This window comes from Typopeltis vanoorti, chromosome 14, assembly GCF_054136105.1.
Source record: "Typopeltis vanoorti isolate ZY-2024b chromosome 14, IOZ_Tvanoo_1.0, whole genome shotgun sequence".
In the NCBI taxonomy this organism is placed as follows: Eukaryota; Metazoa; Arthropoda; class Arachnida; order Uropygi; family Thelyphonidae; genus Typopeltis; species Typopeltis vanoorti.
In genome coordinates, this window is record NC_143562.1 from 86,156,637 (window position 1) to 86,182,899 (window position 26,263).

At 34.3% G+C, this 26,263-nt stretch overlaps 1 protein-coding gene across 1 annotated transcript in view; it reads right to left on the bottom strand.

Annotated features, from left to right (window-relative positions):
• Positions 1-26,263, bottom strand: part of Mat89Ba (nucleolar protein 6 Mat89Ba) — a 329,267-nt gene that overhangs the window by 4,846 nt on the left and 298,158 nt on the right. The window contains exon 22 of the mRNA XM_090403430.1: positions 16,702-16,803. Coding sequence (XP_090259556.1) covers positions 16,702-16,803 — 102 coding nt within the window. The remainder of the gene's footprint in view (positions 1-16,701; positions 16,804-26,263) is intronic.

Below are 26,263 nucleotides of genomic sequence, written 5' to 3' on the forward strand. Positions count from 1 at the left end.
ATCATCACAGAAGAAAAAGATCTGCTTGATGAACTCTCACTCATATCTCAAACTCTAGTCAGAAATAATTACCCAAAAAATATAATCCAAAAGATTCTCAATAGAAACAACCCACAGCGACAACCTCCAGTCACGCAGTATACATTGTCCATTGTCATACCTTATGCCGGCTCAGTTTCAACAAAAATAGCAAAAATCATGAGGTCATTCAACATCAGGGTTGCCTTCAAACTACACGACACATGTTAAGATCTCCTAAGGACAGCATCGCCTTCTATAAGTACGCAGGTGTATATAACATCCCATGTTCCTGTGGACTGGATTATATAGGCCAAACATCATGAAGCCTAGAAATCCGAAAAACAGAACATATAGGGGATGTCAACAACAACAGAACAGATACCTCAGGATTAGCCCATCATTTCTCAATTTTGAACCACTCCATCAATTGGGACAACAGCTCCATGTCCTACATTGAAGAAGTCTTCAGATGTAGAAACTTTAACCTCCCTACTGACCAATATGGATGAAATAGTGGCACCAGATTGCACTTCTTATCCATGTTATTCAATGGGTGTTAGAGCTTCGTATCCAGATTTAGCTGAACGTCTATAGACGTCATGGCTGGTTGGGGGGTTAAAGAAGCTGCAGTGATACTCTGGACAGGAGACAATCTCAACAGAAATCAAGGCATGATACTAAAAGACATTTGGAAAAGCTTAATAAATTCACTATGTTTAGCAGAACTCAACTTCGCAAAAAAACTATAAAACGCAAACAATGACTAAGACTCCACGCTCTTGATGTTATGTGTCATTTCAATTTTAATTTAACTGTTGTTGTCATTTTTTTTAGCATTTAATGTTAGTGTACCCATTTCTTGTCCTGAAGAAGCCAGACAGACTTAAGCTGGCAAAACTTGTCGATGATTGTATATATTTATAAAGAACCATGGTCCACTAATAAATCCAAAAGAAAATTTCTCATACTTATACTAGAATTTTAATAAATTCTATTTTTCTACACGTGTTAACCGTTGTAATGATATTTATAGTATTTTCACTAATGTAAAACTGACATAAATCAATGAATCACCAGATGTTCATTTGTCCAATGAACCTAAATTTTTCAATTTTATTTAAAAGTACAAACTGTCATTTACTCATGTTTGGTTAAGAAATCTAGTTTTATTCCTTTATAAACTTTTCTCAACACAAACTAAATTGCATTTAATTTGCACAAATAAATTGACAAATTATAGATGAGTTGCAAGTGATACTAATATATTTGAGTACTGTGGGAACTTGCCATTTCATAGTGTAAACTATGGTTGGCTACCCCCTTCACTAAATGCAAGAAGATAGAGGTGATATATTTTTTTGCACGTTGGTTTCCTTTGATGTTATAAGCATTCTGTATTAATTTTTAGCAGCTAATATTTCACATTCAAACAAAAGTACAGTTTCAGGCATCTTCCTTTTCTTTCTCACATTAAAAAAAAAAAAGCAACAACACAAATGACAATATTATTAATTTTTCCATTAAAAGTGCAACAAACAGAAGAGATAATTGCCAACATTATTTGATGTCCATTTTGCATCAAATAATATTTATTTATTATATAATAATACTTATTCTTTTTGAAATACAGTTCTAAGACTTTTAAAGACCGTTTTGCTTAAACTGCAGAAAAAAAAAATTGTTTAGCACAACACTGATTATCATAAATACACCTAATTCTAAATTTCGACAATAAAAATGATGTGTGTGTTTCATTTTGTTTTTCTTCAAATGGTTACAGTTTTAATTTTCAGTTTCACAGAACTTCTATTAATTTCTCACTACGGAATTATAAAAAGGACAATTTTCATAAATATCTTTTTTTTAAGAGAAAATTCCATTCATCTGCTTGATTATGTTTACACATTTCAAGAAATCATTATATATTTAAGTAAATTATGTCCTGAGGTAAAAGTAAAAAAATCAGCAAGTATTAATATTATCTTACCCATTTTCATAATGCACTTTGATGAATTATTGCTATTTTCCTAATCATTATAAAGAAAATAGCAAAATACATTGCAGAATTAATTATTCTTAAAGAACATTTAATTACCCAATGTGACAGTACATTGCTGTGGTCATAACTGGCACATACAGAACCTTTGTTGTCGTATTTGTGGAACTTTTCAGCTGAATAAGCATGTTTACAGAATACCTACCATGGAGCTGATGTAAACATGCATTAACACCAGGCTGACTTCAAAGGATGAAATTAAAGTGAAAAGATCAGAAGGCTATATAAAATTCTAAAATTAATATGTATGTTGTGCTATGAAATGTCTAAAGATATGTTTTGTTTTCAATAAGAAAAAACTGTATAGGTGTGAAAACGAAGCATTCATTCGGTGAAGTAATTTTTAATTAGGATTATGAATAAACAAAACTTAATTTAGATCCACCAGCGAACTTTTTAAAATTTGGACATATGCAATTCATTTGGACCAAACAATAATTGTTATATAATTATCTGAAATAAAATTATTCAGGAACAAAAAAATGCACCTTCAGTCAAATTAACAAATAATAATTCTGAGATTACGTTTGAGATACAATATTTATATAATCACATAAATATTGTAACTGCTGGTATTGCTTTGTTACAATTTTGTATATATGCATCAATAAAAAAGCATATGCAGGCAAATCACAACTTACAAACTTTCAAGATACGAACAATTCATATGTATGAACACTATATGGACTAGTAAATTGCACCCCAAATTCATTTCATGAACATAGAGCGATACTTTTATGATGCCCGAAGTTCTCAAAAATATGTTAATAAGACTAACAATATATCTTATGAAAAAAAAATAATTTTAATTTACAAACACATATCAAGGAATGAATTATATTTGTAAGTTGGGATTCGCCTAAATTATGGAAGTTTCTTCTGTTCTGTTATTTTGTCGTGTTATTAACAATACATTAACAAGCTACACATACCAGCCAGTGAATTAGAAACCTTTATGCCAATATTAAACATTTGCTTATGCAGTGTATATGCAAAATACTTTGTCACGTCCTAGGCAACTAGTTAAGAATGTCAGTAATTGTCAATAGTATTGATCACAATCGGAAAAATAAAGGATCTTTCGGAGTTCGATAAAGGGCTTATTATGGGTGTCTGTCTGTCTGGAGCCATGATTTTGAAAACAGCAGAGGTGACTAGTTTTTCAAAAGGTGAGATATCGAGGGTGTTTAATCAGTGGGAAAATAATCCATTGCTTGTCTAAGAGGCTTAACTGTGGTCCTAAGACAGTCAGTCTGTTAGGAACGAGACTGCTGTCACTTGAGAACTTCCTGTGTGCAGCAACTGACAAGCATTTAAATGAAGACCAGACCCATATCTCACCAAAATACGCACAAGGAATTGAAGAGGATCAGTATTGGCAGTCACATGCCTATATGTAAAATAAAAGTTTGTAATTCAGTAGCTGGTATATGTAGATAAAGGACTAGAAATATGGAAATATATTGTATATTATTATTATCTGAGACCTCCAGGTAATCAAAGTCTCATAAAGGGAGATCATACGTCACCTATAAAAGCTTTCATATATCGTCTTAAAATCATTCACACTAGATGCACTCACTAGTCTGTGAGAGAAAAATCTGGCTTGCACCTCTTTCTTAACTTCCATGGATGTCCCTATATTCTCTCCCCACCTTCCATAAAACAATATTCTATTCCATAATCCCAATATGAGCAACATAAACCCACAAGACCAAATCTGCACACAGTATTCGAAATGTGATCTTATCAAGAGGCAAAATGACTTCCTTATTCTTACATGTAAATGTGAAATGAACATTGAATATGTTCATTTCACATTTCAATGAATACTGAAATAAAATATTGCAATTTTCCTGAGTTGTATTTGCAGTTTTTTTCTATGTGACCTTTGAGCTTCAAATTCCTATCTATCATAACTACAAGATCCCGAAACCTCATCAGCTTTTGAAGCATAATCCTACGAATATAATTTGATGTTTGAAATCTCATCATGCTAAGGTACATAACTTTACCTTTAGTAACAACGAATTGACAGCCATTATCATTTGCCCATGTTCCCAGCCGATATTTGTATCACCAACAAACAATTGAACATCTCCTGTCAGATCCTTCCCATTATCATTAATGTATTGATTGAACAACAGTAGACTAAGGAATGATCCCTGGAGTACACCACTGGTTGCCTTAAATCTGGCAGATTCACACCCACCATATACCACTTTCTGATACATACTATAGTGTCTGTTGTCTTCTTTACAAACATTGTATACTCCTAAATGCACTAATTTCCTGTAGAATATTTTCTATCATTGTTCTGTCCATATTTGTTTCATTTAACAATCTTTCAAAGTAATTGCTGCAAACAACTACGATATCTTTATTTTCCTAACTTGAGTCCACCATGAAGTTCTGATTTTTCTATCGAAATCTGGCAAATGGGGAGGAGGGGGTTTGATCACACAGATTGACTTCGAAGCCAGAAATAGCTTCACAGGCAGCATGCAGTGTGGGCACTGTGTGCTGCCTGTGTTGTTGTGGAACAGTTCTTTCCTGATGCATCACATGCAGGCATACAGACGTTGCATCACTCCTCAGGAATAAAAAAAAGGAAAACAAAAAAAAAAAATGATCGTTGTCTTGATTTTTGCAACCTGACTTTCTTCTGTCGGGGAGAAGACATTCCATGCTCTGCCGTTTCATTTCCGGATCAAACTGAAAACACTAACTTTCATCATCAGTGACAATTCTTTGTAACAATCACGCTCTTGAACTGTATGGATGAAATTTTGACAACATGCAACACCTGGTGCTCTCTCTCTCTCTGTTCATGTGTCAACATATGCAGCACAAAACTTTAACAAATCTTCCTTTTGTGCAAATCTCTTTCTAAGATTAATCTGGCCATTTCCTTACTGACACCAAGCTGTACAAGTGGGTAGCCTGGTGGTTATTCACCTGTTATGGGCAACAATTTCCCTAGCTTTTACCACATTTTCATTTGTCCGTGCAAAAACTGGCTGTCCACAGTGTGGTTCATCCTCCAGGGACTTACTACCCTCTTTAAATGTTGAAAACCAATGGAACACTTGTGCACAACTCAGTCATCACCATAGACCTTTTTAGATCTTGATACACTTTTGTAGCGATTTTCCTAATTTACAGTAAAATTTTATCACAGTTCTTTGCTCCATGACACAACTTCTAACACTCCACTCACACACTCTTACTTCAGTGGTTGCCACATGAAAATTTCTGCGTTACCTGACTCAAAAGTTTCATCTATAATTACAACACATACTAGCTGTCAACATCATAAACACATTTGTTATTTTTATTCAAAGCGGGGGAAGAGCAACCCTGTAAAAAAATCAATCTCATTACTTAATGGGCACACTGTGTATAGCAGTGATAAGAAGTTAAAGCAAACAAAAAATAATAAGGACTATATAATGTTATATAGTGCAATCCACCAACATATCAAAACTGAATGGAGTGATAATTTTAACTGATAATAAAAGAAAAAACAAAATAAACCTTTGTAAATGACCAAATTATAACAGTTAAAAACAAACAGAAGCTTCTTAAATATTATAATATAGGAGTCTATGCCTGAAGAAGGTAGCAAAGAGGATTCTGAATAAGAATGACACCAGGAAACTGAACAAGTATACAAAGTATATATCCAGTACAAGAAGAAGAAAGCATTAGAATATTATATCAACTGTGATTAACAGTTTACTACATAAAACAAGCAAGATATAGATGAAGAATGGAAAACCTGAATAAAGATAAATTCATAAGACAGCCTCATGAAAGAAAAATAAATTATTGAAAAGAAAATATTATAAATTTGGAACCAAGATATAGAAAATGCAATAAAAGAAAAACAATTAGCATACTAATCAATCCTTCAAAAACCAAACAAACATGTAGCTAAAACTATAGGAAAGAAAGCTTGCCAAGATTTATTTTAATTTATTTATTTATTCATTGTGTGTTAATGGGGCCAGTATGCTTGTTCTGAGGGGTGAAAAACCTGAGTTTCCAGTTTAAAAAAAAAAAAAAAAAAAAAAAACCCTCTATACCCATATGAGACCAGCTAACTCACCTTTAGTTGAAAGAGACCAGATAAAGGTTCCTCACATCATAGATGGGAATCAAACCCAGGTCTTTCCGACCAAAGGGCTTTGTCTATACCTACGGAGGCTCTTTTAATTTATTAATAAAACAGAAAAGATATATAGAAGGAATATCCTACAAGATATTAAAGAAATTAAATAATGAAGAAAGAGATATATAGCACAAATCAATATAGTACAAGAAAAACAATGGATAGAACATTATAAAAATTTATGGTATGACATATTAAAATAATAACAATGAAGAAATCAGTACAGATATCAAACCAATTGGATCATAACTAACGGAAGCAATAAAAATATCAAAAAATAGAAAATCAACTGGATTAGTTGGCATAAATACAGAGCTTTGGAAATAATGTGAAGACTATTTATATTAAAGATTGATAAAATTAATAACTGTTGGAGAAAATATCAAATTTCCATCAAATTGGTTAGAAGCTAAGGTTATATCATTTAAGAAAGGAGATAGAGATCACTGCAGAAATTATATAGGAATAAGCTTATTAACCACCTAATCGGCTATTATGGATCAAATACGCATCCTCATACACTTCATATCCATCATATATTTCAATGCAATATCAATGGTATTACAATTTTAATATGCACTTCTCGTCCATGATAACCTTGACGTCTATAGATGTCTTGGCCAGTCATCATCATCAAATTCCTGCCATGTACCCTCAAGGGGTGTACAGGATATGACAGTACTACATGAAAAAATTACATCATTACTAACTTCCTATCTACAATTTTCCTCCAAATCAGTCTGTTACTTGTCAAGACTCCAACATTATCAGATCTTATATTTCTATCTTCTAAGGCACTTTGTACCGTATCAATCCACCTATATCTTGGTCTTCCTCTGGGTCGTTTTCCTGCCAACCTGGCAGAGAACACTTGTTTTGCTAATCTTTCCTCTCCCATTCTATTTAAGTGACCATACCATCTGAGATTAGCTCTGCTAACGCATTCCTGGATGCTGACAATGTCAAGTTCTTTCCTAATATCCTCATTTTTAATATGATATTGCCATTGATGCCATCTGTTCACGCCTCTAATCTTTCTCAGGACTCTCATATCTGCGGTCTCTAGTCTTTGGTCAAGTGTTTTACTTCTGACCCAGCTCTCAGATCCATAAGTTAAAATTGGTTTGAACACAATCTTGTATACAGCTAATTTAGTGTTCCGACTAATTTCTTTCTTATTCCATATGAATTTATTCAATTGACTTCCCACGATACCAGCTTTGCTGATTCTATTGTCTATTTCTATATTTAGTTTACCATCTTCAGTAAAAATTGTGCCTAAGTAGCTGAAATGTTTTACTTGTTCCACAGGTTGTCCATTCACAACACAGTTTACATTTTCAATGATTCTGCCTATTTTCATTGTCTTTGTCTTTTTATTGCTGACCTTCATACCATATCTATTACAACAGCTATTCAATTTAGTCAGAGAATCTTGCAGACTTGTAGCAGATTTATTTAGAAGTATAACATCATCCGCATAAAGCAAAGAGCTGACATTAACATCTCCAATTTTGATATCAGGTTTAATACCACATTCCTTCATAATGTGATCCATATAGATAATGAATAACAGAGGGGATAATGTACATCCTTGTCTCACACCAGATTTAACATTAAACCATCTTCCTGTACTTCCTTCAATTCTAACTGCTGACTCACAACTCAAATAAAGACTAAGTATTGCTTGATATAATGCCCCATTGACACCATATAACTGCAGCGTATTGAATAGCTTCTCTCTTGGCACCTTGTCATATGCCTTTTCCAAATCGACAAAACTTAAATACAGATCTTTGTTATATTCCCATGCTTTCTCGACTATTTGTCGTAAAGTGAAGATCTGATCTTGACAGCCTCTATTTGGCCTGAATCCAGCTTGTTCTTCACCAAGCTTTTCTTCCACAATTCTTCTCAACCGTTTCTCAAGTATACTTGCATAGATCTTGCCAGGAACACTCAGTAGGGAAATACCTCTGTAATTCTCACATTCAGTTTTATTTCCCTTTTTATATATGGGTACTATGAGAGCTCTACTCCAATCATCGGGAATTCGTCCCTCTGTCCAGGCTTTCTGAACTATGCAGTGCAGCCACTGTAAGACTCTTATACCACCATACTTCAGCATTTCTGGTCGAATATCATCTACTCCTGCTGCCTTTCCACATTTCAAGCCTTTGATGGCTTTTTCTACTTCAAGTATGGATATGTATTCCTGCCTGCATGCATGGTCAGTGTTTTTTAACACTGTGCTGTCCTCACTGCTTGTTTCATTTAGCAGTTTTTCAAAGTAATTACTCCATACTTCAAGGATATCTTTTTCTCCTGTTTTCATTTCACCTTTATCATCTCTAATTCCTTTTACAGCACTCTTTCCTCCATTCCTAAGCTTCTTCAACAACCTCCAGAATATTTTGCCACCTTCTTGATATTTATTTTCTATATTCTTGCCAAAGTCCTCCCATGACTTTTGTTTAGCTAGTTTTACACACTGTTTAGCTTTCTTACATTTGTCTCTGTATTCTGTAAGAGTAAAAGCTGACTTATTTGACAGGAACTTTTGATATGCTTTCTTCTTTTCCTTCACTGCCTCTTTAACTTCCTGTGTCCACCAGGGAGTTCTGATTTTTTTATCCTTGCACACAACCTCACCACATGCCTCTCTGGCAGAATCAATCAATGTTTCCTTCAGAGTTTGCCACTGAATCTCCAAGGTTTGATTCCTGTTCTCAAACTCTTTCATTTTCTTTTCAATAATATTTCTGTATTTTAGTCTACAGTTCACATCTGAGAGCTGCTCAACTTTTATTCGCTTTAAAACTTTCTTACATGTTATTCTTTTCAATATGAAATTCAATTTTATTCTGCTCAAGACTAAATAGTGATCACTTCCAATTTCAAATCCTCTGTACACTCTGGTGTCCTGCACCAGGGAGAAAACATCACTATCAACAATAACATAGTCAATGAGACTTTTCTTATTTCTAGCCTCTTCTCTCCATGTGAATTTGTGCACATTTTTATGTTGGAACATGGTGTTAGTAATAACCAGTCCATGTCCTGAGCAGAAATCCAACAAATATTTGCCATTATTATTAGCTTTGCTCTTTTCTCCAAATTTTCCCAAAATATTTTTGTATGTCTCACAATCATTTCCTACTCTACTATTTAGATCCCCAACAAGGACCAACTTTTCCTTTTTCATTGTGTCAGTTGCTTTTTCTAAAGCCTCAAAAAATTCCTCCACTTCTACCTTAGTAGAACCTTCTGTGAGACCATAGGCACAAATAAGTCTCATTGTCCAGTTCCCCATTCTCATATTTGCCCACATTACTCTACTTGAGACTGACTGCCATTCAAGAAGATTAGCCTCGTATTTTGTGTTGAATACTATGGCTACTCCTTCTTTTCCTTGATTGTCATTGCCTGAATATAACATTTTGTATGTATTGCTTAGAAAGATCTCACCAGTTTTGGTCTTTTTTGTTTCAGTCACCCCTATTATGTCGATCTGGTACTTATCTAATTCCTCAGCTAGCTCCATTTCTTTGCCATTCAGGCTTCTTACGTTGATAGTACCGATCTTTAACTCTGGTGATGTTGAGTTGGGGTTTGTTTTCAGATTTGTTCCAGTAGCTGACTTTTCACTGTTCGCCCTGGTTCCCTGGCGAAAACAACGGGGGCCTTGTTTAACCGGGCGACGCCCCAGCCGGCATGAAATTTTGTCATGTTGTACCATCATTTTTTTTTTATTTTAGTTTAACCAATAAGAATACAATTTGGTCAGCTAAATCCCAAATTGCCAGCCCATCCTCGTTCGTTCAGTATCAAAGTAGATACCCAACAGGGTGCACCACGAGAAGGTGAGGATTGGACATTAGGTCAGAAGCCCTGGTCGGTTCTCCGCATTCCTTTAAAGGCTATGTGGAGGTCTCCTCTCAGTTATACAGCTTTGACCCTTAAGCACCCCCTTGTCTTGGCCAGTACCGTGGTTAAATAGTTTACAAAATATATACTAAAATTTTGAATAAAAGATTTAGAAATAATATAATCTATTTTCATAAGAGATTTCAGACATGGAATATCATGTACACATAACAATCATATCTTAAAAACAAATTCTTGGGGGGAAAAAAGGGAGGGGGGTAATTTGGAGATGCCTTTAGGCAGTCATAGGATAAGAGAAAAATTATGGGATATAATGAAAAAATAAGAATATCCATTACAGTCCGTGCAAACTATACAAAGTTTTTGAACAAAAATAAAGTTACAATTATGTAATAAATTAACAGAAGAGACTGAAATTAATCAAGATGTAAGAGAGGGATGTAGTCTGTCTCAAACTCCATTCACTATAAGTATGTACAGATAGGGTTAGCTGTTGGTTCTTATTCATACATCTTCAGAGTACAAAATTACAATGCGATAGATGCATAGTATCTATCACATAGTACTGAAAGGAACTAATGTCTTAACAAGGATAACAATGTTACCATTGAACTAAACAAGGGAAATGGATACACCATGGTACTTTTGGATTTTGCTAAGGCTTTTGAAAGAATATAGCATGGTAGACTGTTGCATAAATTGGAGAAAATGGGTTTGGGTTATAGAATATTAGCATGGATAAGAGGATGGCTGACTGAAAGATATCAAAAAGTGGTATACGGGGGATGTGAGTCTCTAAGATTTAAGGTCTTGTGAATCTTGCAAGATCTCTGCTGCACTGTTCTGTAGATGGTGCTCCTCCTTCAGTCCAACATTATTTCAAAGCCAAATATATAGAAACTACAAGAGTTTCGTGCCGAATATAGAAATTATAAAAGTTTCGGCGGATCCAAGTATAAGCAACCTTTCAGGACAGGGGCATCTCGTGGCAAAATTGGAATAAGTTCTGATCACTTTCCTTAGTATTCTTCATAATGCAAAGCCCATCTTGCAGACATGTATACTGTTATGCATTATGGGAAGGAGTCACTACCCAGACCAGTAGTTTCAACCTTTGTTGAGGTCTCATCAGTGGGAGCCAGACCCAGATGTAAAATACCCAGTTTGAAGTGATGCAGAAGTCATTCTTTCCCATTATGGAGAATACTAAGGAAAGTGATCAGAACTTACTCCACATTTGCCACGAGTTGTCCCTGTCCTGAAAGGTTGCTTATGCTTGGATCTGCCAAAACTTTTATAGTTTCTATATTCGGCACGAAACTCTTGCAGTTTCTATATGTTCGGCTTTGAAATAATGTTGGATTCAAAATCCACTTAATTTGAGTAATAATAATTTCTTCTAGAAATATGTCATCTCATCATATTTTATTCTTCATACACTTATACAAGATTTATTTAGTAACACGAGCAGTATAATTACCCAAAAACGAATTTCTTGTTGACTAACAATAAACTTATCATCAAATTCCTGACATGTACCCTCAAGGGGTGTACAGGATATGATAGTACCAGATGAAAAATTTACATCATTACTAACTTCCTATCTACAATTTTCCTCCAAATCAATCTGTTATCTGTCAAAACTCCAACATTATCAGATCTTATATTTCTGTCTTCTAAGGCACTTGTATCAGTCCACCTATATCTTGGTTTTCCTCTGGGTCTTTTTCCTGCCAACCTGGCATAGAACACTTGTTTTGCTAGTGTTTCCTCTCCCATTCTGTTTAAATGACCATACCACCTGAGATTAGCTCTGCTAACACATTCCTGGATGCTAACAATGCCAAGTTCTTTCCTAATATCCTCGTTTTTAATATGATGTTGCCATTGATGCCATCTGTTCATTCCCCCTAATCTTTCTCAGGATCTCATATCTGCAGTCTCTAGTCTTTGGTCAAGTGTTTTATTTCTAATCCATCTCTTAGATCCATGAGTTAAAATTGATTTGAACACTGTCTTGTAAACAGCTAATTTAGTGTTTTAACTAATTTCTCTCTTGTTCCATATAATTTACATATATACATTAATTAAAAGAGCAAATTAGGTTTACATTTTTTTTTTTTTTTGGTCTGGGTAAACTTAAATTACTTTTCTTATACCAAATTTTTATAACATTATTTTCAAAAAATTCACCTTTTTCAGCCTTTACATTATTATGTATGTTTATATAGCGAGACACATTTTTATTGGTTCATAATTGATCTTGGCAAGATGTATATAATTATGTAAACAGAGGAAAATGGATAATTTAATCACTTGTTTACTTTGAACACCAATGAAAGATTATATGTAGTCAATGTGGGCTCCAATCCTCTCATTAAGCAACATAAAATGCCTCATAGACTTTGAATAAGTGTTTTCATTTTCATAAATTATATCTGAAATACAGTTTGCATTCATATGAAAGAATTTTCACCAGCCTCAAATGATGATAATGTGGCAATAAGCATGTCATCAATATATTTTATACAAAAATAAATACAAGAATGGAGAAAAAGAGAGCAACTTCATAAAATACACGTTCAAGAAGATATTTTCTGCATTTTTTGAAAGTCAAAAAAAAAAAAAAAAAAAAGTTGTTTCTCAGCATCTAAAGGAAAAATTAGCTGCTCAACAACAATTCAGTTAATGGGATTTTTGCTCTGCAGATGCGAACCAGCGAATTGGTTAAGTACAGATAAGTTGGTACATGTCAAATTTTGAGTAAACGAATACCAGGGAATCACTTATCAAAAATACTGGAGAGAAAATGATTCTTTGTATCAAACATATCTTTTTATTGTCTCCAATGTCTAACAGACATTATTGTCATGGGTAAGCCAAGAGTAGATATTCCAGAAACCCTACTTTAAAGGAACAATCAAGGATACACCAGGACATTTTTGGATTTTGCTAACGCTTTTGACAATACAGCATGGAAGACTTGAATAAACTGGAGAACACGGGATTGAATTATAAAACATTAGCGTGGATAAGAAGATGGCTGACTGACAGATATCAGAAAGTGTATATGGGGGATGAGTCTACAAGATTAAGGTAACCAGTCTTTGGTCCATTATTATTCATTCTGTACATTAATGACATTGGGAAGGATTTGACAGGTGACATACAACTATTTGATAATGAAGCAAAGATACACAGGGTAATTAGGAATGCAGCTGATATGCAGTACTTGCAGATGATTTGAATAGGCTGGAATTGTGGGCATGTGAAAATGACTATCAGTTCAATGTTAGTAAATGCAGTCATGCACTTTAGTGTGATAAGATATCCAATGTCAGATTATGTTAGAAGAAACTGATGAGGCTAGGGATCTTGGAGTTTTAGTACATAGGAAGTTGAAGTACATAGGGAAATAGCAAAGAATGCAAATACAACTCAGAGGATAACTGCAATGCTGAAACAAAATGAACTTTGAGACATGTAAAGATAAGGATGTCATTTTGCCTCTTTGCAAGGCCTTGATAAGACCTCACTTGGACTACTGTGTTCAGATCTGGTCGCCTGGTTTCCATTGTGATTCTGATATAGTGGAGAGTGTTAAAAATGATATCAGAATATTGATTATTAAGACAGATTGAGAATTTGTAGACTGTAGACACTAGCAAATAGGAGAAAGAGGGGTGATATGACTGAAACTTACAAACTTCTAAAAGGGTCATACAGGATTTCAGCTGATGGGATTTTTCAATTTATGAAGGGCGGGGCAAGGACAAGAGGGCATCCTTGGAATCTAAGAATGAATGCTGCCAAGAAGGGGGTGATGGCTAGATTTTTCTCTCATAAGATGGTGTGTGATTGGAATGGATTGCCATTGGATGTTGGTGAGTGCAAGCAGTATGAATGATTTCAAGAATAAGTATGAGAGCTGGTGCATGTAGTATGTGGCCTTCCTCGATGAGTCCCTGACTCCCTGGAAGTCCCTAATAATAATAATAATAAAAGAGAAAATACACTCAATATTATACTATAAAATACCATTGCAACAATAAAATCTACAGCAACTGAAACTTATGAAATCAGCTGAGAGAGAGAGAAGTCATTCAGGGATGCTACTGCTACCATATTTGCTTAACCTATGCCTCAAGGAATTGGTAAGAGTCCATCCCAGAAAAAGTGGAAATATTTATAAATGGACAAAAATTACATTATTTATACATATAGATGATATATAGTGTTATTTATAAACAATAAGGAAAACTTCAAGTGCATGATAGAAAACACATAAAAATAGCAAACACTTATGAAGTGCAGATAAATTTTAGTTTGAAAATCAATGAGGAAATCAGAAAAGAATTAAGCTACCATTTTCCATTAATAGCAAGAATCAACAAAAATAGTCTGAACAGTATGAAGTGTGCACAATACCTGTTGAAATGCTTCCACAAATTCTTCAAAATGGAAAAGTAGAAGGGAAAATATCTCTGAAAGAAATGGATAAACAACTTGGAAGGAGGAATAAAAAACTGGACCAGATTTATTTCCTTGTTCTTGAATTTAAATAACTTGGTTGCAGATAAATTGGACTGGAAAGTTGTTCATAGTAATGTCAGTCTGCCTTGGGAAGATGAAGATGACAATGAACTAGAAATCCCCCCCCCCCCATACTTCTCCATCCCATGTTGTTGGTTTCTAGTATCTATCCCATAATTATTATTTGTTTGGTAAGAGTTAATTTACCAATACATTTTACACCTGTCATCTTCTGTAACCTCCCCCCCACTTAATCTGCAACAACATCATATTGTATAGTTTGTTATGTTAACAAAATTACTGCCCTTTTCTTCAATCCCTATGTTTGAACTTATTCTCCTATTATCAGTAATACCCCCTCCCCCAATATCACCTGTTTTCTTAACAACAACAAAAAGCCATATCGTTTCCTCTTGATCAATCTCCTCCTTCTTTGTGAACCAGGTTTCATTATGCAAATAATTTTTGATTTATCTGAATCTGACTAATGTACCATTTCTTCTGCCATTAGTAAACAAGCATAATAATTCTTCCTCAAGACTTAAGATAGACAATCCAACAAAAACTTTGCTACTGCTGTGAAAAGTTGTCTCTAATCTCATAATGCTCAGGATAATCTTTCTATACAATCACCATTCTGCTCCATTGTCACTCACCTCCATATTATTTACACAAACAATATCAGCTTCCATTCTAACAACTCAATGTCTCTGACTTTCACATTTACTTTATCAATGACAGCCTCTCCAATTGCTTAATGTCAAATTCATTCAAATGCAAACCATTCATATGACATAAATATATCCTTTCTCCCATCAGACTCATTCCAGATTTCATTGCTTCTACATGACTAGTTTATGAAAGAATTGGAAATTCTTTCATAAACTACATCTAACAATTCAAGGTCTATTGTACCAAAAAGAAGTTTCTATATAATGATGCTAGAATCATAAAAAGAATTTATATTATATGATAACAGATAAATATTGTTGTGAATGACACTATTTGTGTGAAGCATACTTTTTTCAAGAAGAAAGTTTCCAAATTTAGTAGAATTCAATGCAAAGACTGTGCAAGTTTGATCAATGAACCAAGTTACAAATGTACCTTAGCATAATTTATTATATACTAAATAGAACTCTAAAATTAATAATTTAAAAAAGTAGCAATAAAGCATTATATTAATATAATATGAATAGAAATATATATTAATATCACCCTCAGCTGAATGAATTAAAAATTAAAAACAATATATAGAACATTTACAATATGTGCAGTTGTCCTGCCAAATCATGTATTAATTTATAATTCTGCTATATGAGAGTAAGTCATCCCTATGTGCTGCTTTCTCAGTGCTAATTGCAATGCTATTAGTCTTATCGATACTGATTGTCTTCCTCCTTCAACAGATTATGGTTCTACTTCCTTTAGCAATGGAATCTATCTGGTATAGTGATTGTCACATCAGAGTGTCAACAGCTTGTATGTTATTCACTACATTTTTTGCCACTATTAGGAGCACATGAAATAAGCAGTTCCACAGCACTAAAAAGAACTATTTCTGACTAATCCTCACCAGTAAATAGGCAGACTAACATCGCTAAACTTATTGTTAACAACTTTCAGATAGCATGATAAATGCCTTGGCAGTCATTACTTCTTTGTATAGTATACAAAGATGAGACAAAAAATTGTCTCATCTTTGTATAGTATACTCTATCTACACTTAACAATGTAATGTAGATAGAGTATGCTATACAAAGATGAGACATATAAGTTCTGGAGAAAGAGAAAGGGGAGGGGATAATAAGAATTTATGAATAGCATATAGCTGGAGAGGTGTTACAAAGCTCAAACAGAGTGCAATCGATCTCAGTATGCACATAAAATAGCAACTGGTACTGCACTATCCAAGTTGCTACCTGTAAAATTGATTTTGTTTTGCATCAGAATTGAATATGCAATCACATACATATATGAATATACACTACAAACTCTTTAAACATTCTTCTAAACAATACAATATTACCTTAAAAGGTTTCTTTATAAATGCATCAGGTTTCCATAAAACTGCAATGTATTCACCACCATAGTAGTCATAGAAAAAAAGGGCATATTCACAGTAAGTTTCCTGAAAAAGAGTAACAAGCACGCATTCTAAAAACTGTCAGTATATAATATTTTCAAAGTAAAATGTTATCTATAATTCTATCTATTGGTTACCTATTATTCAGGGAAAGTAATTATTTTAAAATTTTATATAATAATGCATTGAAAAACATTCTGTTTCTGTTTAAAAAAAAAAAAAAATCATAATCAAGCACTAAAGATGAACTTGATCAATTTATAACTGGAAAAGTGAGAATATCAAGTTGCAGCTCTGGAAACTTTGACCACACTACCTTGAGTGATCATTATATCTAAATTTTAGAAGAACAAGTCTCCATAAACAGGTCAGTTTTTGATATACTAATCTGGATGTTCGAGTGTAACTGGAGAGGATATTTTCTCATTGACATTTATTTTATCTACTATATGGAGAATTTCAAATGCAGTCTGAAAATATTTTTCTTGTATTGATTAAATAATTTACTTTTTTAAAAATTAAGTGTTTTAGCCTTTTGTTTTCTTTATATATATATACAATATTCTGAGATTTGTTTGTTGCTACACTATTAATAATATTACTATAATAGTATAATAGTTAGATTTCAATATATTAACTGTTTTGTAACTTAACTAGCTCTTGGTAAATGCAAATATTGAAATATTGTCTAACCCCTCCCCCGAATTCAAAAGAATTTTTGAGACATAAATTGGATTTGAAAACAAAACACTTGGAAGTAGTACTGCACACCGTACCATTCAAAAATTCATCCACCAGTTAAATATCTGGTGGTGAATTTCATTGCCTAGTGTGCAACTGCTATCTCACTACTACAAGACTGGAGTTATAGCTTAAAAAATGCACCTGTTTGGTCTCTAGAAGGGGTTTTGCCACAGTATTGATATGTGACAGACAACAGACAACCTTTGTGGGTAGGATTATTATTTAAAAAACTGTTATAGCCAAGTAACCTGGCTTTGCATAAACCTACTAATGTTATGATAGGGCAATTAATACTAGTTGACAGTCTGCTGTCCATCAATGGCATGTGTGGTGGCCAGTGCCTGTTCAATGGGATGAAAAACCATGCACCTGTGTATGATGCCACATAACTCACATTCAATTGATAAGCCCTTATAAAGGTTTCTCACATCTTAGACAAGATTTGTACCCAGGTCTTTCTAGCCAAAAGGCATTGTTGATAATGACAAAGCTATAATGTCTCCAATTCCAGAATAGGAAATAAGATATGAACCTATATTTTGTGGGGAGGAGCAAACACAGGGAAGCCTTTATGGATCACTGTATGGTTCATAAAGCTAGGCTTCACATATCTGTTATAATCTCACACAGGATATCTTCTCTCTTTGTTTGCCAGTCTCCTTGGTCTTAGTCTTCTGGCATGCTATGTATCCAGCTTATATGCTACTATGTGGATCATTAAAATGATGTATAAGGTTATCAGTAATTGAAGATCAAATGCAGTTATATCAACTTTTCTTTAGAGGAATGGACATATCAACACTTCACCACTTAATGTGCAAGAAAAACCACCACAGTTAGACAACGAAAATTTTATGTGATTGTTGGTCTTGCACATTTAAGTGTTGATATTCTTATATAGAGCATTATCAACACTGATATGAAAACACAATGATAAACTTAAATCTCCTAGAACCTTGTTCAAAAAAGGATCCACAGGAAGAAAATAAAAGAAAAGGACTTGACACTATACATCACTTAAATAATTTAAACCATGTCATTGCCTACACTGATGGATCATCTGATGAAGCACTCAACCAAGGAGGTTCAGGGATTTTTCTAACTCTGCCTGGAGGCGAGGAAATGCAAATCAAAACCACAGCTGGCAAAATGGCTTCAAACTTCACTTGTGAATTAACAGCTATGCAAACAGCTCTCAAGTTCTATCTCTCTCTCTCTCTCTCTCTGATCCAGTAATAAACATTACAGAAAAAATAACCATCTACAGTGACTTTAAATCTGCACTTGAAGCATTAAAAAATGGAAAAACAAAACCTCATCCAGGAAGTTCATGAACAACTACAACATTAAATTTGAAAAATAAGAACTGTATACTGCAATGGACAGATACCAGCCCATGTAAATATTGAAGGCAATGATAGAGCAGACAGTCTAGCCAAAGAAGCAAGACATTTATCTCAAACATTACACCGCTAACTGATGTTAACATGCTGCCAAAATAAAACTGGTAAAATAAACACTCAAGAAGAAGAATGAAACCAGTGAAATTAATGAAAATAGAGAAATAACTACAATCATCACCAGACTAAGGATGGAACATTTTAAAGGCATGAAAATTTAGCCAGATGGTAGTAAGAGCTATGAAGCAACACCTGCCCATATCTATTCTTGTCCAGCAGTTGCTGCTGCTCTACAGAAAATTGACAATAACCCTAGAGAAAAGTTCTACTCCATCAAAGTTCAACAGATTGCCAAAGCACTTCTACAGTTCCACAGTCATATCTAGAAGCTCTTCAGTGGACTCAACAACAACCTAATCTTACCATTAAAGTGGTCCAAACAGAACAACTCAGACATATTTTATAATAGCAATCTTAAAATGACAAATTTAATTGAATTCCAATCAAGCCAGGGAGGAATTACATTTCCAAACATTTTACCAATAAATAATTGATAATAATAATGATAAAGAACTTTCAGCAACTGGTCTTTAATCTAGGACTGGTTTTCAACTTCAACACTGAAATTACTGTAGCATATCCATATGACCAAATACACATAGCACTAGCAAGCTCTTTTAAATTATTTATATATGATACAGCTTTCAATCCCACTCAGGGTTGGATTGATGATAGTCAAATTCTGTGACAAAAGTTATAGCATTTATGCAAACTGAACTGATTCTGACCGTGTATACTCCATATGCATATAATTTTGTGGATTGTGGATTTACATTATTTATTTACTGTGTGTTGTGCATCTCTATAGATATGCCCTTTATCAAAGATCCTAAATGCAAATCCTTTCGAATTAAATCTCGTCAGTGTGAAATTATCACTATCATTTCAAACCATTTTGCCAAATTCTGCCAATAAAAATGATCTTATTGAAATTAAAACTGAACCACAGGGACGTATACATCCCAAATACATAAGGTTATTAAACTCTATCCTGCTAAAGCAGAGTTACTGTAATTACCCCATTGTGACTCTGAAAATGGTTTAATGAAGCAAAAAAATTGAGATGGCTTAACAAATTTCTAGAGATTCCAAATTTCAATAAAATTCATCCATTCAGTTTCAACATCAATTACATACAGATAGACACAGCAAATTTAATAGGTGTTTATACATAGGAGCAAAGTTACTTGTCATGGCCAAGTAACTTAGCCTCTTAGTAACCTGATGAACTGCTCATGATAGGATAGTTAATCATATCTACATTGTCTGTATGTATGTTAATTGTGTTCTTCTGACCAGTTTGCCTTTATTGTGGAATGAAAAATCCTACCACATCTGTATGAGACTAGCTTACACCTTTACTTGAAAAGCCTGATAAAAGTTGTTCTTTGCATCCTAGATGGGATTCAAATCCTGTTCTTTCAAACCAAAGGGCACTGTCAATACTGAATGAGTTATGGAGGCTCTGTAGGATCATATCTGATATACATTATGCTCTCTAGAAAGGAAGCTGCAAATGCCACTAAAATTTCTGATTATATACTGCCTATACACACAAGTTAAAAAAAAAAATCTAAGTATTCTGTTCTGTGTGTTTGAATGAGCTGCTAGTAGGGGTGAAATTTGGCCTAATTTGCATAAAAAGCAGATGCACGATGGAATGTACTCATGACATATTTAATAGCATATTATATTGCAATTGAGATTATCATTTGATGTAATGTAGCTCTGGGTCAGAGTTAAGACTATGTTTGTGGCAAAAGTGCACATAAACTGTCTTCTGTTCTTGAATCTCTTTTCATGAACTTCATATTACAAGAATATATTACAAGAATGAAAAGTGGGTAGAAAAATCATCTACAGAGAGCATTATTTAAAGATAGAGAAAACTGAGTTAACTTTGACTTGATACACTTAAAAGATACCATTGTGGGACTCCCTTATCTTAGAGAAAGAGGTCAGGAGAGCATGGTTCCTACTTGGATTTGAAGAGGAAGTGTTTGATCAAAAGAGGTAGATGCTCTCTAAGATCCAAGAAGGTCTTTCAGTATACCAAAACTCCAAGACATGTCATATGCTTTATCTACATCAAAGAAAACTGATACTAACTGCTTATGTTTTAGGGGAAACATCGCTAATGGATTCCAGTCTTATTAAATGATCTAATATTGAATGATTTTTCAGGAACCTGATTATGCACTCTCCAGAAACCATAAAAGATAAGAATTAGCCATTTTTCTCAAGAGTTTACACAAGAAGCAGCTGATCCATGGAAGATGGAGACAAATGTTTAACAATTTCATAATGGATTATCTGTTCCTACAGCAATGGTTGACACTGAAGCAAATTAACTTTTCAGTTCTTTCTTGAATGACCAGCATGTTGTAATGCCAGACAATTCAAAATGAATTAAATTTGATAATTTTCTATTTTGCATTTTAAGATCAGGAATATGGTGGGGAAAAGGGGGAGGATAAGATATTGCTGATGTTCTGACAAAAGTTCTCTTTCAGAGAATAATGCAATTGCCCTTGGGTGAGTAATTATGCATTAATTCTATTCCACAATCGAAAATGAGTTGAAGCCAGAAGGACTAATGGAGCAATTCATAAAATCTATTACCAGATCAACAAACATAAAAGTGCCGTGGAATAAAATCCAGAAAAATGGACAGATGTACATCCCTTTTTTATCACAGAACAGAATGGACATATAAGTGTTGACACTGCATCGTTACTCCTGTACCTCACGGGGATTTGGAAGTAAAGTATTCTGCTAGAATAAGTGGTAGGTTCACAAATTCCCTTTCCACACAGGATTAGTAGAAGCACAACATTCATATCCATGGTGGGACTTGAACCTGCAGCCTCTTGGATGGAGAGCAGATACTCTAACCACTCGGATAACCAGACTGGGTGGTTAGAGTATCTCAAAAGCAATTCCTGATATCAAATTCTGCTAAGGATGCCAGTCAGTCTGCACTATTTTTCTTCAAGATATCTGTGATGAAGTACATGGCTGTCTAAATAAGAGTGAATATCATGGAAAAATGACTACCTCCCATGGATGTTATTTTCTACCTCTCACTTAAATAGCAAGAAGAGGGATGGAGAAAAAACTTATGAGTCGATAAGTTTTATATGGCTACACAGTGTAATTTTCAGCAGATGATTGGAGTAGAGCTCACAGTTCCCCACCTATAAAATGGGAAATAAAACTCTGTGAGAATTACAGAGAAATTTCCTACCAAGTGTTCCACATAAAATTTACGCAAGCATCATCAAATTCCTGCCATGTACCCTCAAGGGTTGTACAGGATATGATAGTACTACATGAAAAATATACATCATTACTAACTTCCCATCTACAATTTTCCTCCAAATCAGTCTCTTACTTGTCAAGACTCAAACATTATCAGATATTATATTTCTATCATCTAAGGCACTTTGTACCGTATCAATCCACCTATATCATGGTCTTCCTCTAGGTCGTTTTCCTGCCAAACTAGCAGAGAACACCTGTTCTGCTAATCTTTCCTCGCCCATTCTGTTTAAGTGACCATACCCTGAGATTAGCTCTGCTAATAAATACCTGGATGCTGACAATGTAAAGTTCTTTCCTAATATCCTCGTTTTTAATATGATATTGCCATTGATGCCATCTGTTCAAGTCTCTAATCTTTCTCAGGATTCTGATATCTGTGGTCTCTAGTCTTTGGTCTAGTGTTTTACTTCTGACCAAGCTCTTAGATCCATAAGTTAAAACTGGTTTGAACACTGTCTTGTATACAGTGTTTACAAGACAGTGTTCTAATTTAGTGTTCCAACTAATTTCTCTCTTATTCCATATGAATTTATTCAGTTGACTTCCTACTGTACCAGCTTTATTGATTCTGTTGGCTATTTCCATATTTAATTTACCATCTTCAGTAAAAATCGTGCCTAAGTAGCTGAAATGTTTCACTTGTTCTACAGGTTCTTCATTCACAACACAGTTGACATTTTCAATGATTCTGCCTATTTTCATTGTCTTTGTCTTTTTATTGCTGACCTTCATACCATATTTATTACAACAGTTATTCAATTTAGTCAGAGAATCTTGCAGACTTGTAGGAGATTTATTTAGAAGTATAACATTGTCCGCATAAAGCAAAGAGCATACATTAACATCTCAGATTCTGATATCATGTTTAATACCACTTTTCTTCATAATGTGATCCATATAGATAACGAATAACAGAGGGGATAATGTACATCCTTGTCTCACACCAGATTTAACATTAAACCATCTTCCTGTACTTCTTTCAATTCTAACTGCTGACTTACAACTCAAATACAGACTAAGTATTGCTTGATATAATGCCCCTATGACACACCATATAATTGTAATGTATTGAATAGCTTCTCTCTTGGCACCTTGTCGTATGCCTTTTCCAGATCGGCAAAGCTTAAATACATATCTTTGTTATATTCCCATGCTTTCTCAACTAATTGTCGTAAAGTGAAGATCTGATCCTGACAGCCTCTATTTGGCCTGAATCCAGCTTGTTCTTCACCAAGCTTTTCTTCCACAATTCTTCTCAACCGTTTCTCAAGTATACTTGCATAGATCTTGCCAGGAACACTCAGTAGGGAAATACCTCTGTAATTCTCACATGTAGTTTTATTTCCCTTTTTATATATGGGTACTATTAGAGCTCTACTCCAATCATCAGGAATTCATCCCTCTGTCCAGGCCTTCTGAACTATGCAATGCAGCCACTGTAAGACTTTTAACCACCTACTTCAGCATTTCTGGTCGAATATCATCTACTCCTGCTGTCTTTCTACACTTCAAGCCTTTGATGGCTTTTTTTCACGTATGGATATATATTCCTGACTGAATGCCTGTTGAGTGTTTTTTACCACTGTGCTATCACTGCTTCTTTCATTTAGGAATTTCTCGAAGTAATTACTCCATAGTTCAAGGATATCTTTTTCTGCCGTTTTCATGTCAAGTTTATCATCTGTAACTCCTTTTACAGCACTCTTTCCTCCATTTCTAAGCTTCTTCAACAACCTCCAAAATATTTTGCCACCTTCTTGATATTTATTTTCTATGTTCTTGCCAAAGTCCTTCCATGACTTTTGTATAGCTAGTTTTACACACTGTTTAGCTTTCATACATTTGTCACTGTATTCTCTAAGAGCACAAAGTGACTTATTTGCCAGGAACTTTTGATATGTTCTTGCCAAAGTCCTCCCATGACTTTTGTTTAGCTAGTTTTACATAGTGTTTAGCTTTCTTACCTTTGTCTCTGTATTCTCAAGAAGACAAATGCCTCTTTGGCTGAATCAATCAAGGTTTTCTTCAAGGTTTGCCACCGAATCTCTAAAGTTTGGTTCCTGTTCTCAAACTCTTTCATTTTTTCTTCAATAATCTTTGTGTATTTTAGTCTACAGTTCACATCTGAGAACTGCTCAACTTTAATTCGCTTTAAAACTTTCTTACATGTTATTCTTTTCAATATGGAATTCAATTTTCTCCTGCTCAAGACTAAATAGTGATCACTTCCAATTTCAAATCCTCTGTACACTCTGGTGTCCTGCACAAGGGAAAAAACATCACTATCAACAATAACATAGTCAATGAGATTTTTCTTATTTCTTGCCTCTTCTCTCCATGTGCATTTGTGCACATTTTTGGAAAATGGTGTTAGTAATAACCAGTCCATGTCCTGAGCAGAAATTCAAGAAATATTTGCCATTTTTATTAGCTTTGCTCGTTTCTCCAAATATTATTTTTGTATATCTGACAATCATTTCCTACTCTGCTATTTAGATCCCCAACAAGGACCAACTTTTCCTTTTTCATTGTGTCAGTAGCTTTCTCTAGAGCCTCAAAAAATTCCTCCACTTCTACCTTTGTAGCACCTTCTGTGGGACCATAGGCACAAATAAGTCTCATTTTCCAGTTTCCCATTCTCATATTTGCCCACATCACTCTACTTGAGACTGCCTGCCATTCAAGAAGATTAGCCTCGTATTTAGTGTTGAATAGAATGGCACTCCTTCTTTTCCTTGATTGTCATTGCCTGAATATGACATTTTCACCCTGGTCGGTTCTCTGCATTCCTTGAAAGGCTATGTGGAGTTTTCCCTCTCAGTTATACAGCTTTGACCCTTATGCACTCCAAAATGGTATATTAAATAAAAACAGTAAAAGATGGTATATTAAATATGGAAATAGACAACAGAATCAACAAAGCTGGTATGGTAGGAAGTCACTTGAATAAATTCCTATGGAATAAGAGAGAAATTAGTCGGAACACTAAATTAGCTGTATACACTTTGACCAAAGACTAGAGAGACTGCAGATATGAGAGTCCTGAGAAAGATTAGAGGCGTGAAAGGATGGCATCAATGGTAATATCATATTAAAAATGAAAATATTGGAGTTTTGACAAGTAACAGACTGATCTGGAGGAAAATTGTAGATAGGAAGTTAGTAATGATGTAAATTTTTCATGTAGTACTAGCATATCATATTTCTTCTTTTCTTTCACTGCCTCTTTAACTTCCTGTGTCCACCATGGAGTTCTGATTTTTCTATCCTTGGACAACCTCACCACATGCCTCTCTGGCTGAATCAGTCAGAGGTTTCTTGAAGGTTTGCCACTGAATCTCCAAGGTTTGGCTCTTGTTCTCAAACTCTTTCGTTTTTTTTTTTAATAATCTTTGTGTATTTTAGTTTACAGTTCACATCTGAGAGCTGCTCAACTTTTATACACTTTAAAACTTTCTTACATGTCATTCTTTTCAATATGAAATTTAATTTTATCTTGCTGAAGACTAAATAGTGATCGCTTCCAATTTCAAATCCTCTGTACACTCTGGTGTCCTGCACCAGGGAGAAAACATCACTATCAACAATAACCTAGTCAATGAGACTTTTCTTATTCCTAGCCTCTTCTCTCCATGTGAATTTGTGCACATTTTTATGTTGGATCATGGTGTTAGTAATAACCAGTCCATGTCCTGAGCAGAAATCCAACAGGTGTTTGCCATTATTATTAGCTTTGCTCTTTTCTCCAAATATTACCAATATATTTTTGTATGTCTGACAATCATTTCCTACTCTGCTATTTAGATCCCAACAAGGACCAACTTTTCCTTTTTCATTGTGTCAGTAGCTTTCTCTAGATCCTCAAAAAATTCCTCCACTTCTACCTTAGTAGAGCCTTCTGTGAGACCATAGGCACAAATAAGTCTCATTGTCCAATTCCCCATTCTCATATTTGCCAACATCACTCTACTTGAGAC